The sequence below is a fragment of the Furipterus horrens genome, unplaced genomic scaffold (assembly GCF_987537825.1).
Source record: "Furipterus horrens unplaced genomic scaffold, mFurHor1.1.pri manual_scaffold_6, whole genome shotgun sequence".
Taxonomy (NCBI): Eukaryota; Metazoa; Chordata; class Mammalia; order Chiroptera; family Furipteridae; genus Furipterus; species Furipterus horrens.
Window position 1 is genome coordinate 173,128,829 of NW_028327176.1, and position 23,296 is coordinate 173,152,124.

Genomic DNA, 23,296 nt, shown 5'->3' on the forward strand with positions numbered 1-23,296 from the left:
AAGCACTGATAGTAATAGATAAAAACTAATCCCCTTTCTATACTATAAGCAAGTAATTTTAAGAGGTATATTTTTCACTACAATAACTTTCAGCAGAAAATTTCAAATATATTATATATATTCTTTTCCCCTAATATTATCATAGAAATTTATCAAATGGATACACTATAATGATACAGATTACTGCTACAGGACCTAGGAGCTTAATTATATTTAAAAAAAAATATTTTATTCTACATGCTAAAGGACCATAAGACATGTGTTGAGTTAGATAATCAAAATAAATGAGGACTGAGGAAGATTTTAAGTCCATTAAGTTCTTGACTTGAATTTCTGAATAGTATAGGTAATTAAAGAGATTCCTCTTAGGAATATCTGATTAACAATCCTTTAACTGTAAATTTTATCTGCTTTGGGTGATATAAACTCCCATTGACAGTCTACTAGGATAAGGGTAGTATATACAGACCAATAAATATTTTATTGCTTATAATCAGTATGTCATTGCTTATCTAAACAAATAAAACACTTCTGATAGCCTCAAAATGTAAGGACTCTCTGATATGAAAAATGATATGACTGCCTATAAAGTTTATTGGTAATTCAATTCAAGTCCCAAGTTCCCAATTAAAATAATGTTTTGTATTATCTATATTAACAATAACAACAAAAAAATCTTTAAAAATTTGACTTAAATACAGATTAAAGGTAAAGGGAAAATCAACAAAAATGCAATGGTGCTTTCAAAAATACCACAAACCATCTAAAACTTAAACTTAAAATAGTAGTATTTGTCTTTGGAAAATATTGGAGCATGGGGAGAGTCTAGTAAAATAAATCTGGCCAGTAAACTATTCTTAGGGTGATCATAAAATTTACATCGAACCTGAGAAATTTGCAGGAGTGAAAGGGAGCACCATTTATAGTTAGGTCTGGACAAAAGGCATACGTAAGCTGGTACTGTCTCAAGCAAACCCATTAAGCCAGTAAGATGCATAAGGTAACATGAGGAGTCAACATTTACAACCTGTCTCCTTACAATATGCCATATTAAATATTAATTTTTGATTAAGGAGTACTATTTTTCAGGAACCAGTTACTAGTAATCAAACCCTTCTGTTCTCTTACTTGGAAGCCTGACTATTCTAGAGCCTCAGCAATTCCTATTTAATAAAATATTTTAAATAATAATAAAAGTTAAATATTTAAACACTGTGGGCCAAACATGATTCTAAGCACTTATAAACTAGCTCATTCAGTTTTCATAATGAATTTTTTAATTGAGTTTATTGGGGTGACACTGGCTAACAAAACTATACAGGTTTCGGGTGCACAATTCCACAACACATCATCTGTACACTGTACTGTGTGATCACCACCCAAATCAAGTCTCCTCCCATCACCATTTATCCCCCTTTGCCTTCTTCCCCCTCCATACCCCGCAGTCTGTTCATAACGGGGATTTTTCTCCCTGAAAGCCAGGTACCTTTACCCCACTTCTACAGCCAAGAAAACTAAAGCACAGAGAAGGCAAGTAACCCACCCATAATCACAATAAGTAGGGAAGCTGAGGATTCCGGAACATGTGTTTACCTGCTGCACTATATCACCACTAGTGCTCCTTTGGTGGGCAGACCGGGAGCCCTTGAGTTTTCATAAACACACAGAACAGAGCAGAGCTCTGAACTGCCTGCAGTCAGTGTGTAGAATCAAACTGGATAGGTTTAAGCACCTGTGATAGGATTTCTGGTTCCTACTCTTTACCAGTGGTTAGACAGCAGCAAACCCTGGCCTGGGAAATTTCTATTATTTGTGATAAAGAGAAACCCACAAATTAAAACATTATTATAATAACAGTAGAATGAATTTCTATTATTTGTGATAAAGAGAAACCCATTCACTCCACTGTTCCAAGCTCAGTAACATATTAACTAATATTATTCTAACAATCCTAAGAAATAGATACTGTTTCACATTGCTAGGCTTGCTCAAGGATGTACAGCAAGTAACAGAACCTCGATTGAAACTCATGCTCTTAACGACTATTTTATTTCACAAGGGATCCTATTTGCCTAGAGGTAAATTCACGGAAATTGTTTTATAAAAGAGTTCTGTTATATTATAAAATAAAAGTTGTTAGTTTTTGGTGGGTAGGCCACAAAATCATTGATAACTGCTTGCTATGTAAATAGAGCTAACACAGATATCTCAAGTTTCCTAAACAAAATGAAAAGGTTAGATTCTATGTCTAAGATCTATTATACTGCAAATATTATTTACCTGAATGCAAACTTCATATTAAGTCTATTACATGATACATATAACACAAACTATCCTCTGAAAACTACTTCTGCCAAAGTAGCAGACATAGATCATTAGCCACGTGCTCCCTTTAAAAAAATGACACAGATGTATTTTAAATATGAATTGTTATGTTGAACAAAAATATAAGGAGTTAAATTAATTGTGCTGGGGATTTATGTGGGAATAATAAAGTTATTTGCTAAACCTCATCCTATAAATCTAGCTACAAAGGAAAAGGATCTGCTGTGAAACTCAAGATTCAATATTTTTATGCTGTGAGCATTTTATGACGGCTTTTACTAAATATTTGATAATAAAAAACTTTCTGTATTCTAGGTTGTTTTTGTCTAAAGTTCAGTTTTCCCCTTTGAAGGAAGCATACCAATTAAATTATTGAAAAAAATAGGGAAATAATTTGGCTTACCATATTTGTTTTATAATCAACATTTTAGGAACATAACTAACAACAATAGTAATAGCTAACAGCTATATAGCACTATTGCAAGTACCAGGGACTATATCAGGTGTTTTATGAATTAATTTAGTCCTCAAAACAATGTTATGAGGCTGGTGCTTTATTATTCCCAATGGGCAGCTAAGCTACTGCCCAGAGAAACTAAGGCCCAGAGCAGGTAAAAGTACTTGCATGAGGGTAAGAAATCCTTAGAATTAAAGTGCATCTTTAAAACGCTATCAGATATTTTATTACGTGAGGAAAGAAACAAACAAAATAATAAAATCAATGATGATGATGAAAAACTACCATTTATAGAGTAGCATACTAGTATTTAAGATAATCCTCAAGCAACCCTTAAAAGCAGACATTGTTATAGTCATTTCACTCACAAATCAAAATAGGGAGGCAAAGAGAAAATTCTTGCCCAAGGTCATTGGCTAGAAGTCAGCAGGGCCAAAATGAGCCCAGCTTTGTGGAATTCCAAAGCCTGGCTTCTTCCATCATGCCAGTGCTCCCAAACTTCAAACACTAGCATATCACCTTTACAAACTCTGCCATGTCCATGGGCCACTTGTCCTATATGTTCTTAATATTTCTTCTTTAGATTAAGACTTTTTAAAAAGCTAATAACATTTATTATAAAAGGGCCTTGTATCACAATATAAATGGAAAATATGTATCACTTGAAATAAATAGATAGAAAAAACAGTAATAAATTCAATGAAAACAGAACAGTTACTCAATTTTTTAAAAGATTTTTTGTTTCAGAGAGAGAAGGGAATGGATGGAGAAAGAGAGGGAAAGAAACACTGATTGGTTGCCTCTCCCATTCCAACTGTGCCCTGGCCCCTGCAACCCAGGCATGTGCCCTGACTTGGAATCAAACTGGTGATCTTTGGGTCTGCAGAGGATGCTCAACCCACAGAGCCACACCAAACAGGGCAAAACTGTTACTTAGTTCCAGTCAAATACTACTGTCTGCAAAATATGCTTGTGACTATATCAAGGCCTACTTATTCTTTATTAAAAGAGTAAGCTTTGTTTGAAAGTGTTAAAAACTTACAAGTACCCAAATCTCCTTAATCAGATTTGAAACCAACTGAGAAGAGAGAACAGCTCTCTCACTATGTGCTTTCACATCTTTTGGGTATGTATCCCATACACTGAGAAACAAATCATAAGGCTCCTCTACTGCCTCCCCTTAATTCAAGTATGTAGCCATGTCTTCAATCTTTCTTGTACTCACAACATTTCTGAGACTGCTGTAACACAAAAAGGAGGCAGAGTAGTTACTAAAATTTGTAGCATTATAGGAAGGCCTCATCAAAATGCTCTTAAGAAGTTACACATCCCCAGTTCTGCAGAAACTTCTAACCTAGCTGTAAGCAAAACATAACAACTGATAGAGATAAGCCATGATATAAGGCTATAATCTTACATATCAAAATGGTTGGTGTCTTGACTAAACACGAATTTTGCCATCAGATGGAGCTGGATTTGAACCCCAGCTCATCTCAAGCATTTAGCCTCTAGAGCCAGGTTTCTCAGCTGTAAATCAGAAACAGTAACTACTCTCTAAGTTTAAAATTAAACTTATCTAAAATCGCTCAATGCCTGGCCCATAATAGGTGCTATATGGTTAGTACTTGTTACTTTAAGAGTTAAAAAGAGGTTACTATGGGTTCAAAATATTTATGAGGGAAGAAAAAAAAAGTTTGATACGGACCTTAAAAAATGGACAGGTTTTTGGTTAAGTCAAAACAAGATGGCCAAATGGGGGGGGGGGGGGTTGAAGGGGTGAGGCTGAGATCAAAACAGGGACTGTAGGGACGACCAGGGGGTAAACTGAACACAGCCAAGATAGTGAGGGCTCTCAAAGCCAGACTAATCTTTACTGAGAATTTCTGAAGAATGGCATATAATTTTTTAGAAACTCACCATTTTTTAGCAATTACAGAAAAGCTAGTTAAGATTCAGGAAGCTACTGCAGTAGTTTAGCAACAAGGTGGTCAGAGCTTGGATAAGTAATACAAAGCATAGCAAAGGATGATTAGCTGAGACCTTTCAAAGAAAGGAAACCTGAAGAACTCCGTAGGCTGAACACAGGGAAAGGAGTCAAAGCTGACTGAACAAGAGGAGACGCAGTTGGAAGGCAGAATGCTAAAGGCATATGATAACATATAATTAGCATCATGGTGAACAAAAAGAAGAGATACTATCCTAGCGTCAATGGCAAGGGAAGTGGTAAAACTAAGACCTAAGAAAAGGGTTACTGGATTTGTTGACTAGGATAAAAGTGAACTTTTAAAATATCTTTTTTAAAAGGGGTGTGGGGGAAGGGTAATGACAGATTACTAGTGCTTAGGGAGGGTACAGGCAGCAGAGAAGAAACCTGGGTCATTTGTTATTTGGCAATAAAAGGAAGAAGAAAAATAGGAAGATAGCAAATGGGTAGACATGGTCAAATGAATAACACAGGAAGCAAAAAGGAACACTATGCAGAAAATAACCATGACACAATACAATTAGTAACTATGGCAATTCTGGTTTTGCCATTTGTTAGGCGCCAAGTGAGAAACATTAAATTTGCATTGGCTCCAGAAGCAAGTCTTGGGGGAACTGGCAGAAATGAGATTAGGGGAGTAAAAGATTTCTATCTCTATGGGTTCAAAGTTATGGATAGTAGAAAATCTAACCATCAACTATCCTCCTCTGGTTATTAAATCCTTAGCTTTTTGATCCCATGTTCTTGATTACTTCAGATTATAACTAGGGTAAGTCTCCTATTTTGTTCGTTTTCAAAATTATCTTGGCTACTGTGGGTCCTTTGCATTTCCTTATACATTTTAGGATCAGCTTGACAATTTCTTCAGAAAAGTCTACTGGGATTTTGACAGAGATTTTGTTAAATCTGTAATCAATTTGGTGAGAACTGTTAAATATTCAATCTTCCAATCTATGAACACAGACTGTCTCTCCATTTGTATAAATCTTCTTTAATTCTCTCAGCAATGTTTGTAGTACAAATATCTTAGTGCTTCTTGTGTTAAATTTATTCCGAGAATTTTATTTTTATTTTTTGATGTCACTGTGAACAGATTTTTTTTCTTACTTTCATATTCAGCTTATTTCTCACTACTGAACTGCTAATCTTGCTTCAGTTTGTGGAAAAAGTAGAGACCATTAGGATATAATATCCTAATTCCCCTCCATCAAATCTATAGCTACTTGCCTCTATAAGCATGTTCTTCTTCTCTCCTTATAAAATTGAGGATGATCCATTTCCTATTACAGAGCACCCTCTATATAGTCAGGATCCTGACCTTTCTTGTTTACACAAGGGCTTCGCTCATCTTCCTCTCTTTCTTTATTAATCTAAAACTAAAATCATGCTTCAGTATTTCTTACACTCACCAAAGACTTCCTTTATATCCTCACCTACCTCTAGCTTCTACCCCGCATCAATTTCCTTTCACAGGCAAACTTCTTTAAAAACAAAATGAAACAAAAACTACCTATACATAAATTTCTAGTCCTGAGCCATGATTTTATCTCAAGTCACTTAAATCTGGCTCCCAGCTCTATCAGTCAATGAAACTGGTTCATTTCAGTTACTGATGACCTGTAGGTTGTCAAATCCAATGGCCATATTTCTGGCCACATCTTCTCAATCTCTAAGCCAAACTCAATACAGGTTAATATCCTTTTCTTGAAATCCACAACATGATTCAATATATATTCCAATTTCCCTACAACCACTGTGGCTGTCCTTCATAAGCCTCCTCCCTATTGGCTTTCCAGCTTATCCAACTTAAAATGTGCAGCACTCCTCAGGGTTCTATTTCTAGCCAATCCTCTACTCTCTCTAGTCACTTCCTCAAGAGATTTTACTTATTTTCATGGCTTTAAACATCACTAACACACTAATAATCAAATTGACATCTCCAAAGCAAATAAATATCTGAGTTCCTCAAGATTCGTTCATCCCCTCTGATAGAGGCCTACTTGACAATCTCATAGGCTTCTGAGAACTCAAGATTGACAAAAGGAAATTCCTGATTTCACCATTATCCCTCCACCTGAATAAAACAAACAAAAAACTCAAAAAACCCATCCCTTTCCCAGCCATCCATTAATGAGAACTTCCAGCAACATAGTTCTCCCCTCTCCCTTAAGTTCCACATCCAATCCATTTACATGGCCTCCTATTTCGACACCTAAAAATATCTCAAATACGTCTACTGCTCCTCGTCTCACTGCTACCTCACTAATGTAAACCACTGCCCCTACCAGAACTATTGCAAATCCACTGGCCAAACTACTGTACTTTTGATTGCCCCAGTATTTCTTCTCTTAAAAGAAGGGTAATCTTAAAAAAATTCAGATGATGCAACCTGCTGAACAAACTCTTTTAGTATTTTATAATGCAAACTTATCACTGTGTACAAGGCTCTGTACAAGGCTCACACTTTACCCTCTTGCTCACAATGCTCCAACTTTTCATTTCCTCAAACACATCATGCTCTTCACAGCATTAGGCATTCACGTGCTGTTCCTCTATGTGAAGCATCTCATTCTCCCTTACTCCATGCCCATGTCCCCTCAGAGGCCTTCCTGTCTACCTAAGTAGGGCCTCTTGTTTCCCATGACTCTCTTATTTAACTGTACACAATGTTCTTCCTTTTTTACATTAGCACAAATTATAATCCATGAAGACAGGGAAGATTTCTGATTTTTCACCACTGCATATACACCCCAAATATAAAGAGTAACCATGAAGAAGTATTTATTGAAAATATACGAAACTTTGAAAGACTTATGTTCATTCAGCATTTCACAGATCCACCTGCTCTTCCTTAAAACTTTCTTACTGTAGTGGTCCATGGGAGCTTGACTAGGCTGGGGGAAGGCTGGCAATCTCAAATTATATGCAAAACTTTGTCTAACTGTTTTCTAAGCAGATGTGTGTGTCAGAATAACAAAGGAATCCACAACCTAAAAGAGGTTAGGAGGAGATACACAATCTAATAAATTCTGGCTTCATCATTTAACAAGATAAACTCAAATTTAACATACAATCAATTCTTGAAACAAAATGGAGATGTAATTATTTAAAAAGCCTAAGTCCTATAATTTATCAAATCCCAGTGAAATGTGGTATATGGTATGAACTTAATAAAAAGCTTTCTGAGCCAAACTTATTACATCCTGATTTTTACGCCATGCTTTTATGCACGTAACCCATCAGACATAAATACCTTACACAGAGGTAAAGGAGGGAGAGAAAAGACAAATGAAGATGCATCTACCACAGGAAAGACCATAGAAAATGAGACATACATGAGGGAAAACTGCAGAAATGCCAACTCTTACCACCCACTTAAAATTCTCACTGTCCATCTAGATACCTTGAAGAACTAAGCATCTAAAAAAACAAAAAACAAACAAAAAAAACAACCTTTGCAATTCTATTGAAATTTCTCCCTAAAATGTAAAAAATCAATTCTAGTGTCAAAATCACAAAGCATCTAATTTCAAGTCTGTGCACTACTTCGCTAAGGTTGTGGTTAGAATGGCCACGCCCCCCTACACTTTGGCACTCTTGTTTGAAAATCCAATCCAATAATTCATGTAGTGAGAACTAATGCCCAGACATTAATGGATTTGTTTAAGGTCACAAAGCTAGCTAATGACAGGACTGGAACTTGCCTCCCATTTCAGTGCTCCTTATACCAACCTCTCATGCTCTTTTATAGCTCCACCGAAGTGCTTATTAGCATGAATTTCCAAAATACTAAGACTAACTGTAGGAAATAGGTTAAGGAACAAAAAATGACCAAAACTAGCACAATATAATATAAGAAAGATAAAATTTTAAAGTAACTATAATACTACAGAAAGCCATTGTGACTTTTTTCACAAATAGTGCACGAGACTGGCGGGAGGGAGAGGGCGGCAAGAAATCCAGAATTTATTTATAAAAAATTGTGTATTTTATTCTTACATGTTTAAACTTCAGTACCTTCAAAGTATTCTCCATTTGATGCAATACACCTACTGATACGTTTTTTCCACTGCTCAAAACAGTTTTTGAACTTGTCAATTTTGATGCCTTTTAATGCTTCTGCTGTTTTTTTGTTTCACTTCTTCCACATCAGCAAACCCTTTCCCTTTGAGGACTTTTTCCATTGTGGAAACAAAAAAAGTTGTTGGGGGCCAGATCCGGTGAATAGGGAGGGTGAGGCATGGGGGTCATGTTGTTTTGGTCAAAAACTGAACACTCAGCAGCTCTGAATCACCCATCATAAAATGGGAAAACACGCTGAAAATCTTCAAAAAATATTCACTGACGTCAAACGCAGCCTCTCACAACACCACCAGCTGGTACACTGATAGAGATGGTTCCTAGAACACTCACTAAGGGGAAGCCTGTACTATGAGGGGCCCTCCCTCCAGAAGATCATTCTAGGTTTTTTGGGGGACTCACTCCCAGATGTTTTCCAGTTGTGTATAAGAAAGTGCTTAATTAGGGCATGATTATTTTTGCATTTTCTTATAACTATTTTAGTGAGTCAGAAATTACAAATGAAAACAATGACTGCTCCAGAAGAATAAACCTGACATTTATTTGCATTAAGTTTATAACTTTCAGTGCATAATGAGGCTGTTTCCCTATTTTAAATCCTATTACTACTGAGTAGTTCTTACAATTGAACAAATTTTGAAAAAAACAAATTGTTTTGTTTCATTGTTGTCACTTTTTCCCCATTAAATTAATGAGTTATTCAAATATCCTACCAAGATATTGCTCAACACAAATTATCTAGAAGACTTATTCAGCCACATTAATAGGGTATGTTGCTTATAACCTTCAATAAAAGAACAGTACTAGAAACTTTTGTCAAGTTATTATGCATTCAAAATCTGTATAACACTTTAAAAACATTTCCTAACATAGAGGTTTTAAATAAAAGCTAAGAAAACATAGTGTGGTAAATAGTATACCTCCCCCAATACTTAAAAAATAAATTACTTCTGAAAAAAAAATAATTTTAAGCCACTGAATATTGTCTTGCAGAGCAGACAGCAAAATTCCTTACCACTAAATCCAAGAAGACAGATTTTCTTCCCCTAGACCTACTCCTTTATGGGGTTAGCTAATCGCTTTGGTATTGCCACATTCCCTCCAAAAAAACCCCCTGAAACTCAGAACAGGTTTCAGTCTGCTATTCCAAAACAAGTGTAATTAGTGAACATACCTTAAGATGTCTGACAGCTGCAGTAAGGTAAAATTGTGTGTCTGTGTGCCCAGGATAGCAACCACAAGAATCTTCCTATTTCTCTTGAGTGGCTGTGTTTCAAGACATCATCATACATAAAACTATTTACAATGTGAAGGAGAAAATCCATATAAATATAACTCAAAATCAAATAATTTAAAATATCCTCTTCATAAGAGCAATAGGCAAAACAATCACATGAACTGTGAAAGTGAGAAAGAGCTGAAAGGTGGCAAGGAATAATGATGAGGAAGAGAGACTCTATTCACTAACAAATTATTTAATTTCTCTGCCTATCAAGTTTCCAGTTAATAAAAAAAAAAAAAAAAAAAAGAAATCCACTTCAGAGCTGTTGAGAGGATCAAATGAATTCCCCCATGAAAATTATTTGCCTGGTAAAAAGAACATAATAAGCGCTCAATAAATGCCAGCTCCTTTCTCCTTCGGTTCTGGGCCCTCTGTTCTTTGTTCCTAGACTCATTCCCCAGATAACTCAGCCATCGCATGCTTTTATTAACGAATGCTGAAAACTAGAACATCAATCAAAGTCCTGATGTGCAGATGAATGCCCACAGTGTGAGAAGCCATCTGTCCTCTGCCCCAAGACACTTCGGTAATAAAGGAAGAAGAAGAGACCCCAAACACCTGAACTTCACTGTAGGAACCAGAATTGAGGTGGACAAATCTCCACCTGTTTCCAACTCTCTCCTGGAGATTTGCATTGCTATCTCGAAATGCCTGAAATCAAATTCATCATTATCTCTTTAAAAACCAATTTCTCTTCCAGGCCCTTTCTAATTGTGAGTGGGGTCCACCAGAAAAGAATCCATGCCCTATTCTTCTCTCACCTAAATACCACCAAGTCTACCTGCATAATCTCTGCTGCATCTCTAGCCTCATTTTCTGCCCCTCTGCCATCACAAGTCCAGGTTAGACTTTATCAATGTTGGCACTTCTGACATTTTGTGCCAGATAATTCTTTGCTTGGGGGTGGGGGTAGGGGCTGTCCTGTGCATTGTAGGGTGTTTAGCAGTATCTCTCACCTTTATCCACCAGATGCCAGTAAACTGCTGCCTCCCCCCAGTTGTAACAACCAAAAATGTCATCAGACAGTGCCAAATGCTGCCTGGAGGACAAACTAACTGCCCTCACCAATGCCTCCCCTCCTCCTACATTGAGTACCATGGCTCAGTGCCTCACCACTTCATGTATGCACTGAGAGAATCAGTCCCCAGATTTGCCTCCTGTTTCTTCCATCTAACTCCTGTTCCACCGATCTCCTAAAGACTTCCTAAAGCCCTGACCGGTGTGGCTCAGTTGGCTGGGCACTGTCCTGCAAAGTGAAAGGTCACCTGTACCATTCTTGGTGAGGGCACTGGTCGGGGTCGGGGCACTTACGTAAGGCAGCCAATTGATATTTTGCTCTCACATCAATGTTTTTCTCCTTCTCTCCCTCTCTCTAAAAATAAATAAAATCTTTTTTTAAAAAAGACTTCCTAAAGCACTGCTTTTATGAGTCATTTCTCTTATATCTACAACTCCCTGTTACCTTCACAACTAGTTCAAAGCTCTCAACCCAGCCTTCATACTCTGGCCTCAATTAAACATTATACCACAAAGCACCTCACACAGTGACTACCCAGCAGCCCTTCAATAACACAGACCTGTTTGTTCACCCGGCCCCTCCTTTTCTGTACTGCTGCTGTCACTCTGGTGTGGATGGATGCCCACTGCCTAGCATCGATTCCAGACCACGGCCTGAGCCTCCCTCCCCAGCCTCTACTCTCCTCCTCACGCAAAGTCAAAAATGATCAATGAGTCTCCACTGCCTACTGAAATATGAAATCTACCATCTGTTCTTTAGTCTTTCCTAGTATGGTCTAACTCAATGTTCCATTACCCTGAAAGCATACTCTACCTTTGGCACAACCTATCTGCCAGTCCTTGGAAAGGCTACTACACTTTCCACCTTTGGTCATGTTTTTTCTCTGCCTGCAAATCCTCTTAATCCCACTGCCCTGCCTCCACACTAATTTCAAGTCCATCTGAAATTAGAAGCCTTTCCTGATCATACTTCCTTTGTACCTTTCCTATGGTATTCACATTCTGTTTTATGTTACACATGTGTATTCCTGTAGTTTACAAGGTCCCTGAGCGCTTCTTACTCTTTTGATGCAGTGCAATGCCTAGCCCGGGGCTAGGCAAGTAAGTTTCCCACTTAGAAAGCAAAGAAGGGCCGTGTTTTCAGACAATCTCAAACTCCCTTAAGTGAATTAAGTCCACATTCTCTCCCCTTTGTCTCACATTGTATGTCTTAAGCCAATTTTTGAGTAAACTGCCTTCAAGATATTCAGAATGCTATTTAGTATAAATTGCCGTAAGAGTTCTGCTTTAAGGAATTCCTATAGCTTCCGTCTTGTAACTGAATCCTGAATATTTATGCTATTTTTTAAAGTTCTCTCTTTATACAAAAAGGCAATGGAAATTTACTTTTCAATGTTAATAAAATTAAGCAAAACATGAAAATAACTGGATTGGATTAAACATAATTCAAGCAAAGGTTAATTAATGCTAATTTGTCTATCCTAAGTAATACATTCAAAGTCCTAAAAAAAAACGAGTCAGTTTATTTCAGTTCCCCCACTCCAAAGACATAAACCAAAACAGAACATGGGAGCCCTCTCCTTAATTTTGGTTCCTAAATGACCTGAAGGTGTGTTTTGCTATTTCTACAAAAAGACTGTTTAGCAGGGTCAGCAAACTACAGCCCCTGGGCTAAGAATGGTTTTTACATTTTTAAAGGGTTGTAAAAAACAAAGAAAAGTATGTGACAGAGACTGTGGCAGGCAAAGCCTAAAACCCCTTTCCTTCTTCAGTAGCATCAATAGGAGACACCTAGCTGTTGGTACAGAAAGACACCCAACTTTTCCTCCCAAGATTTTTAAAAAGCAACATAAAACATACAGAATTATGTAAAAAAAAAAAAAAAAAAAGTAATAATACTCATTCAACTTAAACATAGTTACTGCACAGGTAACTTCTAAAACGAAGGCCTGTGTGGATTTTTATACTTCCCAGATTTTTTGTTAGAGAGAGCTTGACTCTCACTATAAATGAGCACACTTATGCTTGAAGAGGGGAAGTGCCTGACCCAAAGTCCTCGTGTTAGTTAACAGAGCAGGGTCAAAGACCCAGGCGTGGAAACTTCTAATTCCGTGCTCTCTGCAGTCCACTGCATTGTATCTACGTATTCGGCTTTAAGTTTCAGAGATTTCGATAACTAGCTTCAATCATCATCAAGATAAAAGCTGAAAACCTGTTCCTAATATGCTATTTAGACATTCCCTTACTAGCAGCGATGAGTCGTTCAACAGGAACACGAATGCCCACCACGTCCATTAGGTAAGAACTTCTAGGAAAACGCCTGTAACAGAGAAAGCTTAAAACTTGCTCTGCTTGCTCCTCTAGTGCTACAGATTGAGGGAAACATGTACTATGTCTGACCTCCAGCTGCTCAACACCTATCGCCCAACCCAAACCCACAACTTGCACCCAGCGTCATCGAATGCCAATCGAAAAACTGTCCCGTTTCTATCAGGCACACATTCTATGGTTAATTACAAGCTCTTTTCAGATCTTCCTGCGAACTTCTAGTTAGAAAGTTCAAATTTTGTGATCTCCCTTAGAACGTCGCTTCCTTAGAAAAACTGCTTCTTCGCTTTCTAAATCTATAAAACCCACTTCATCCTATCCGCTCGGTTTATTCTGGAATTTAAAAACATTTTACCTATACTGATGACTTGACTATTGTGCAAGATCTGAAGAGCTATGTATAGACCCAGACTAGGTTTCTAAGACATGGGAACCATCCAAGATCCTTCATCTGAAGTTGCTCTTCCAGTGTTGAAATTCACAGATACTGGGGGGCAGCCGAGAGATAGAAGTCTTGGGCTCCTCAGAGATGATAAACAGACGCCCGCCCCCAACTGTATCTCTGCACGACTTTTGTCCTCTAAGAGCGACCCCCACCCCCTCGACCGCGGAGCCAGTGCGGGCGGCCCGGGCACCTGCGGCCCCTACTGAGAGCGGCGGAGTCGGGCGAACCTGTCCACCGCAGGCCCTTCAGGAAACGGCGCCCACTCCCACCCCCCAGGGCAGACCGCAGGAGGCCCGAGCAGCCGGGTAAAGACGCCCCGGGGGCCAGCAGACCCCGGACGCAGCAGGACACAAGGGCGGTGACGTTACCTGGAGGACCACGTCGTTGTGCAGCTGTGCGGCCCGTAACAGCTCCAGCACCCGCCCGTTGGCCGCCACCTTCTTGGTGCTCTCGATGTCGCAGTAGGAGAACAGCTCCGAGTAGTATTTCTGCTCCGCATCGCTCAGCGTTAAGCCTTCCATCGTAGTCTCCGGCTCACGGCCACTCCACCCCGCATGCAACACCCAGGGCCGGCCCCACGACCCTGGCACAGCGGGCGCTACGCGCGGCCCGGCTTTCTCCTGGCCCCGAAGCCCCAACCCCGATCTCACGCGCGCGCGGTGCACCCGAGCAGCACGGCCCGGAGGTCGTGAGGAGGGGGCCCGGCTGAGCTCGGCGCGCCGCCGCCTGCAAGGGCCCGCGCAGTCCCGGGCTTGGCGCGGCGCGCGGCTCCGGCTCGGTGGCCGCGGGGAAGGAGGCGGGGGCCGCGGCGGCGCGAGGAACTGGCGGACTCCGCCACCGCCCCCGCTGCAGGTTCGAGTCTCCCCGGCTCTCCGCCGCTTTCCCCTCGACTTTCCGCCTCGGTTTCTTCTTCCGTCCACGCCCCCTGAGCGGCAGCACTTCCCGGAAAGTTGTGGGGCTTCGTGTCTAAAGTTTCGGGGTCTCTGGGCTGAGTGGGGCTGCCGCTCCGCCTCTCTTCGCCGCCATTTACTGCGCCCCGGCCCGGCCCCCGACGCGCCCGCACCAACACTGACAGCGGCCGCGCTCCAGACCCGGATGTGAGGACAAGCGGAGAGAGCGCGAGAGGGAGAGAGAAACACCCACCGGGCTGGCTCGGCCGCTCCCGGGAGAGGGGGCCGCAGCGCCCCCTGGTGGCCGGAGCCCTGCGGCGGGTGGCCGACCAGCCAGCCCTCCGCTGGACGAGCTGCGACCCCAGGGAAGCCGGGACAAGGGGTCAAGGACTTGTGGCTCATGGAGATCGAGAGCACTTATAGAGATCCGGGTTGCTGTTTAGATTGTTTCGAAGCTTCTGGCACTAAGCATTGAATAAACATATGATTGAAGGGGAATAGTTGTTCAGGTGTTGTATCCCTTCGTACCTTTTTGATGCCAGAAGTTGCCGAGAATAAGTTTGGCATTTCTGTGCGCTCTGATAGGCTTTGAACCTAATCCCTTTGGGAACTCTCCTTAAACAGACACGAACACTGAGACTTAGCTCCCACTCTTGTTTTAATCCCTATTTACCTGAGAAACAAAATTTGCTGACTAGAGGGAAAACTGACCAGTTCTCTTCTTTGTCCAAGGTCGTTCTGGTCACCCGGTACTTCGTGCTGCAGGTTTTTACCATCAACTCTATAAACCTTGAATGTCTTCCTTTGTGGAAATCATGGAGTTGCACTCTTCTGTCTGTACCTGTCTGACAGAGGGGATACTTTAGGTGTCTCAAGCAGATCTGAACAAGAGTTCGTATGTAACAAATACGAAGTACTTCAAAAATAACAGCTAAGACAGAATTATACAGTTTTGGTTTTTATTTTGTCTTCTACATGTTGCTCCCCAGAGTCCTGATCCTGCAAATTATTACAGGTTCACGATCCTTTATCTAGAATTCCAAAATTCAAAAAGCACTGTAAACCCACAGCTTTTTGGTAACTCTTTGGCAGCAAAACCTCACAGTGCCTCATTTGGTGACAAAAATCCTAATTCACATGAGGCTACTTATAATCTTTATTTATGCCACTTAGTATCAAGATTCATTCATTTTACTCCAGGCTTTAATGGGATGTTAATTTATATACTGTTATAGGTATTGTATTACCCTTCTTTGTTTAAAAAAGACAGGGACTGTGGAGCTGTAAATATTTTCTCACTTGAATAATAGCATTTTATATAGATGCATCATATGACATGCCATTAAGCTCAAATGTCCTTGTCTCTAAAATTTTCAATTTGCCCCAGAGACACCTCCCATACCCCGAACAGGGCACCTGCCAGAGGTTAGCAGAGCCCCATGGGAGTGGGGATTGGCTCACAATGGTCTTCAGCATCATTTCCCCCCACCCCACCCCATCACCCCTTCCTAGGCATTGAAGGTCTTGCCTGCCCCAGGGCCTTCCTTTCTGCTACCTAAAATAGTCTTCCCACAGACCTTTGCCCATCTTGTTCTCTTACACCATTCAGGCCTCTGTTCACCTGTCACCTCCTCAAAGAGACCATCCCTTGACACCTGATCTAAAATAGCCCCACCACTGCACTAAATCCCCTTACCTGAACTGTTTTTCTTTATAGCACTTTTTACTACCTGGTGTTAAAGTATATTTCCATTTAAATTATTAATAGCTAATAATTATAGAGCACTTACTATGTTTCTGGCACTGTTCTAAAACTTTACACTAGTTAATGACCACATTAATCACAACAACCCTATGAAGTAGGCACTGTTAGTATTTTTATTTGACAGATGAAGAAACTGAGGCACAAATGAGATACAGTAACTTACAAGTCCCATTGTTATTAAGTGTCTGGATCTGGGATTCAAAATCCAGACAGTCTCAACTCCAAAATCACTATCCTACAGTGCTTTTCTTACTTGTTTATTAAGTACCCCCAGTTCATCCCTGCATGTAACAGAAAATATATTTTCATTGCCATAGCTCCAAGGCCTAGTGTGTGGCACACAGTACACATCAAGAATTTGTCAAGTGAATAAAGGGACAAATGATGTGACGAGCCATCAGTACTGTCATCTCTGGGTTTGGCCCCCTAACTTGAGCTCCACTTCTCTGTAGCAACCTAAAATAATTATAGGATTGCTTCACTTCCAAGTTCTGGGATTCTGAAGTTTCCTTCTCAGTCTATAATGTGGTATATCCTTTTACCCTTGCCTACTGTTCCTCAAATAAGCCTACTCATTATAACCTTCAGGTTCTTCTCTCTGTGTCCAAACACATCATTCACGTACTCAAAAATACACTTTGAGCATCTTGTGCCAGGGTAGGATCTTCTCCTTGGGGATCATTCCGCTCCAGGGACCTTATCGTCAGCCATGCCAAGGACGTGCTGCAGCACCCTCGAGACTCCGTCCTTCCTCCCTACCCCTTACCAAATGCTAACACTGAATTGGCCACACATGTGTTACCGGACGTTGAGCGGGACTCTTCCTGTGGTCCTATTGCTCTGTGAGGCTTTCCTAATGGATTAGGACATAGAGTAGGAGTGTAGGAGTCTTCCTGTTGATGACCAAGGGCAAGCTGAGGACAAAAAGTACCACATGATCTGAAGAAAAACAATCAAGTCAGAACTCCTCCCCTAAGTAAGGGTTTACTAAGAAGCAACCAGATGCGCCCTATGGCCAGCAAGCACTGCCTCCTCAGCCCCACAGACCCACTCCCCAGGGCGGGGGAGGCATCCTGTGTCTGGGTGAGAGCCCCTCTGTGGAGGCAGGAGCTCAAAAAATCAGGAAGCCCCCCAAAAAGGTAGACCTTCTGGGCCCCTAGCCGGATACTGGGTGGGCCTGGTGCTGGAGAGTTTGACAGTTTCACAAGTGAAAGAGATTTTTCTCTATATCTGTCACTTAAATTTATATTTCCCAGTTTGAAGGGAAAGAAATGATTTAACACATGGGCTCTTTAAGGTCAAGTCTATTTTCTTTCCTTTACATTTCTAGACATATCAATTTTTAAAAGTGGCATCATGAGAAAGCTATTTTAAAACAGATGGTCCATATTACATAGCTACACATTTAAAGATGTTGGTTTTCAGGTAAGATCAAATAGTTGGTTGCTGCCAGCAAATATCAACTGTTCTTTAATTGGAAATTTTTAAGTTTTTAAAATAAATTACATACAGTAAAATGTATTGTTTCTTGTATGCAGTTCTATGAGTTTTGACAAACAAATACTGTTATGTAACCACCACCAAAAGCAAGAAGCAGAACCATTCTGTGCTCCACCCCACCCAATTCCTTTATATTGCTCTTTTGTGCTAACTCTGTCCTCTACTCTCAGCCCCTGGCAACCACTTTTTTTTCTGTTTCTATACTTCTGCCTTTTCCAAAATGTCATATAAATAAAACCATATGATATGTAGCCTTTTGAATCTAGATTTTTTTCACATAACATAATGCAATTGAAATTCTTCCATGTTCTTGCTTGTATAGTGGTTCAATTTTTTATTGTTACATAGTATTCTTTTGTATGGATAGTTACAGTTTGTTCATCCATACAAAAGAAAACTACATGAAGAATGTTTGGGTTGTTTCCAATGTATGTACAGGCTTTTGTGCTAATATAAGTTTCATTTTTTTCTTGGGTAAATATCTAGGAGTCAAATTATTGAGTCATATTCTAAGTAATGTTCCACTTAAAAGAAATTGCCAAACTGTTTCCCAATATTGCTGTGCCATTTTGTATTCCTACCAGCAACGTATAGAATTTTAGTTTCTCTTCACCCACACAAAGCCTTCTAACATCACTGTCATAGGCATGTAGCGGTATATCTCACTGTGATTTTAACTTGTATTTCCCTAATGACAGATAGTAGTGAGCATTTTTCATGTGTATATTTGCCACCAGAATATCTTCTTGGGTAAAGTGTCTGCTCAAAATTTTTTCCTTTTTTTTTTTTTTTTGATACTTCTGGCCAAGATGGAGGCCTAGATAGAAACTCTGCATCTCCCTCCACAACTAAGAAGAAATATAACTATCTCAAAACTAGAGACAACCAGAAGTTCCAGAAAATCAAGCTGCATGGAAGTCCAACAAACAAAGATATAAAGAAGAAATACTCATCCAGACAGATAACAGTGTGGTGGTGGCAGCAGCGGCAGCAGTGCCAGGCTGGTGGAAAGTGCAGTCACACATTTTAAGAAGTCAGGAGGGACACCTGGGGAGCGCTCCCAGTACCAGACCAGACTACACAGGTCACGGTTCTGGGGAAAATAAGCCTCATTGCTTCTGACTATGAAAACCAGTGGGAGATGGAGCAGAGGAAGAAACTGACAGTCTCTCAGCAGAGTCTGCTTGTTTAAAGGGCTCCCATGGTCCTAGAACATCCGCAGACCCACCCACTCTGGGAACGATGGCAAGGGCAACAGCTAGAGGAGCACCAGTCCCATATGGGAAGTGGGAGAAGCACCAGGAAAAGGGGCAAGTGCTGAGCCAGTGGCATTGTACCCCCTCAGACCCCTCCCCCACATATAGCACCACAACATGGTGAAATGGATCGCCTGTACTGATTGATTACCTAAGGCTCTGCCACTTACAATGTAACAGGTGCTACAGCTCTACCTAAGACACACAGGCAAACATAGGAGCCTGTCAAGTTGAGATAGAGAAGTATTGCCCAAAAGAGGGAATGAAACAAGGTCCCAGTGGGAGAACTAAGTGATGAGGAAATAGCCAAACTAACAGATGTAGAGTTCAAAGCACTGGTGATAAAGATGCTCATAAACTTGATAGATATATTTAAGTAAAGCAAATGCATAAGGAAAGAAGTGAAGGCTATGCCAAATGAAACGAAGGAAAATCCACACAAAACCAATGGTGAAGGGAAGGAAACCAGGGTTCAAATTAATGATTTGGACTATAAGGAGGAAAACAGTCAACCAGTACAGAATGAGGAATCAAGCATTGAAAAAAATGAGGAGAGACTTAGGAATTTCTGGGACAACTTTAAATTAAACATGCCAACCTCCAAACCATAGGGGTGCCAGAAGGAGAAGAGGAAGAGCAAGAAATTGAAAACTTACGTGAGAAAATAATGAAGGAAAACTCCCCATATTTGGTGAATGAAATAGACATACAAGTCCAGGAAGCACAGAGAGTCACAAACAAGCTAGACTTGAAGAGGACCACAACAAGACACATCATAATTAAAATGACAAAAGTTAAAGATAAAGAGAGGATCTTAAAAGCAACAAGAGAAAAGCAGAGGGTTACCTACAAGAGGGGTGCCTATAAGACTCTCAGCCGATTTCTCAAAAGAAACTTTTCAGGCAAGAAGGGACTGGCAAGAAGTATTCAATGTGATGAAAAGCAAGGACCTACAACCAAGATTAGTCTACCCAGCAAAGCTATCATTTAGAATGAAAGGGCAGATAAAGTGCTTCCCAGACAAGGTAAAGCTAAAGGAGCTCATCATCACCAAGCCCTTATTATATGAGATATTAAAGGGACTCATTTAAGAAAAAGAAGATCAAAACTATGAACATTAAAATGTCAACAAACTCATAACTATCAACAACTGAATCTAAAAAATAAAAACAAAATCCAACTAAGCAAACCAGAATAGGAACAGATTTATAGATATGGGGATCATTTGGAGGGTTATCAGCACGGAGGGAGAAAGGGGGAGAAATGGGGAAATGTTGCAGGGATTAAAAAGCATAATTGGTTGATACAAAATAGACAGTAGGAAGTTAAGAATAATATCGGAAAGGGTGAAGCTAAGAACTTATATGATGACCCATGGACATGAACTAAGGTGGTGGGATTGCTGGAGGGCAGGGGGATACTGGGTAGAGGGGAGCAAAGAGGAAAGAAATTGGGACAACTGTAACAACATAATCAGTAAAATATACTTAAACTTTTTTCCCCGTTTTTTACTGGATTATTTTCTTATTGTTAAGTTTTGAAAATTCTTTATGCATTTGTGATACAAGGCCTTGTCAGATACGTGATTTAAAAGTATTTTCTACAGACTGTGACTTCCCTTTTTATTTAGTTATCAGTATCTTTTGCAGAACAGAATTGTTAAAATTTGGATTAAGTTCAACTTAAGGGTAACTCTAAAATACATTAATGAGGGGAAATCCATTGGACAGAATTTCAGTTAGTGCCCCTGTTCATTCAGTTTGTACAAGAGAGGTGGTCTTCCCTAGCTGGGTATCTCAGTTATTCAGAGCGTCATCCCTATGTGCCAAGATTGCGGGTTTGATCCCCTCTCAGGGCACAAACATAAATGGAACAACAAATTGATGTTTTTCTCTGTCAAATCAATAAATTAGACAGAAAGAAAGAAAGAAAGAGAGAGAGAGAGAGAGAGAGAGAGAGAAAGAAAAAAGAGTAGTCCAAGATAAGAACAGATATTAAATCCACAGACAATGAGAACTGCCTGAGCTGGTAAGGCAGGGGCTTGGAAGTAGACAGTTTGGAAGATCAGGGAGAAAGGTCTGGAGTAAAGCTTGTGATTAAACCTGTGAGAAGGGACACGAAATGTAAATATTCGTCTATTGTGTGTTTACATCCACCAGAAAGCATCCACTGTGGAAGAAGCACAAGATAACCAAGTAGACAAACCACTTGGCCAGTCGACTCATTGGCTCAGGAACTGAGGGCTATTGTGACAGCAGTGGAAGGTATGCATGGGCCCCACGGTATGAGTTTCCACCTACTAAGGCCAAATGTCCAACCTGCCAGCAACAATTGAGTTCAGTTCAACTTAGCTTGGTGTCAGCTCAACACCAAATTCCATTTTCCGATGTAGCATCATCCCTCAAGGAAACCAATGGTGAATAGTTGATTTACGTTTATGGAAACAAACATATGTTGGGCATCAGTTTGCTTTCCTATCCACAGGGCCTCAGCCAGCACCAGTATCTGAGAATCTAACAGCATTTTTATCACTAACCGGGAATCTACATGACATCACTTCAAACCAAGAGACTCACTTTACAGCAATAGAAGCACATCCGTGGATGTGTGACCATGGGATCCACCGGACCTCTCACATACCACATCATCCACAAGCTGCTGGCCTCAGGGTAAAGAATGTCCTTTTGAAGGTGCAGTTTGGAGATGATATTCTGTGACTATGGGAATCCATACTCCAGGGTGCAGTATGCCTCTTAAATTATTGGCCTTGTATACTACTGTGTTCCTAGTAGGTAGAGTATATGGGACAGGGAATCAAAGGGTGGAAGAAAAACTGGCTCTACTTGCATTTGCCCTCAGTGACTCACTTGAGGAGTTTGCACTTCCTGTCCTCTCAATTGTAGCTTTTGAACACCTGAAAGTCCTGGTTCTCATAGTGGAGTTCTTCCACTAAAAGGCTTATTATTAGTCCCATTTAAATTTAAGCTACTAATGCTGTCCTGTCATTTAGGGCTCCTCATGCCAATGGATTAGTTGGGAACAAAAGAATCACCATACTTGAACTGAAAAGTAATCAAACCCATTCATCAACAGGAAAAGGTACTTATTTTGCACAATCAAGGCAAGAAAGAATGCTTCAAGTCCAGAAGCTCCACTGTGGTCATGTTTCTTGGTTCTTTCTGGTTCGGTTTCAATGCTAAATGTGTAGGCACAGCGAGAATGGCACCAAGTCTTAGACTGGTGGGGTCAGAGTCAGACAGGACCTTGGTTCAGGAACCTTGGTACTTGAGATCTGTCTAGGAAAGAATTCAGAGCCACGACTCAAACTATAAAAGTTTATCTAGAAAGTCACAGAGGTAGAACTGAACGGTAGAAGTGTGCTCAGGAAATCAGTTACAGAGGCAAAAGGAGGCCCTTGGGGCTTAGAAGAGAGAAGGGTGAGGTTAAAGTGCCTGGGGCAGCGGGATGAGGGGAGGATGTGCAGGGGAAAGACTACAGGGTGCTCCCAGGAGGGAGAGGAGCTGGGTCCTCAGGCCTAAGGGCTTTTCGTCGTCGTCGTCGTCGTCGGCAGCTGTCCGTCTCGAGAGACGATGGTGTAGCTTCCCAAGAGTCTATCTGCACCGCCGAGAATGGCTGTGCAGTCCGACTCGGGAGTGACATCGTATCTGTCTCCTCCCGTGTTGAATCGACATCTTGCGATGACGCTGAAGCTACAGAGCCTGGGCAGGGTGATATGGAGGGTCTGCTGTTGCCCATGCAGCAGACCCCCCCTCTCTTCGCAGCTGAAGGGTCCAAGGGAAAGACGGAGTCAATACAGCTTGGCTTCAGGTGCGCCGCAGGAGTTGCCGGTGTTGACTACAACGTCAAACCGCCTTAGGGACTCCGGCTCCGGATTTTCTGTCGGGGTTTACTCCCTTAGCCTTTCCCCTGAAGAGGTATGCCGCAAGGCAGCGGAGGTTTTTTTGGA

General features: G+C 40.7%; 1 protein-coding gene across 4 annotated transcripts in view; it reads right to left on the bottom strand.

Annotated features, from left to right (window-relative positions):
* Nucleotides 1-15,019, bottom strand: part of REPS1 (RALBP1 associated Eps domain containing 1) — a 73,577-nt gene extending 58,558 nt beyond the window's left edge. For 2 of the 4 annotated variants that reach the window (XM_090279916.1, XM_090279915.1), the window contains exon 1: nucleotides 14,287-15,019. In XM_090279916.1, coding sequence (XP_090136042.1) covers nucleotides 14,287-14,439 — 153 coding nt within the window. In that variant the 5' untranslated portion in view covers nucleotides 14,440-15,019. The remainder of the gene's footprint in view (nucleotides 1-14,286) is intronic. The other 2 variants (XM_090279918.1, XM_090279917.1) reach the window with 1 other exon arrangement.
* Between the last annotated feature and the right edge of the window lie 8,277 nt (nucleotides 15,020-23,296).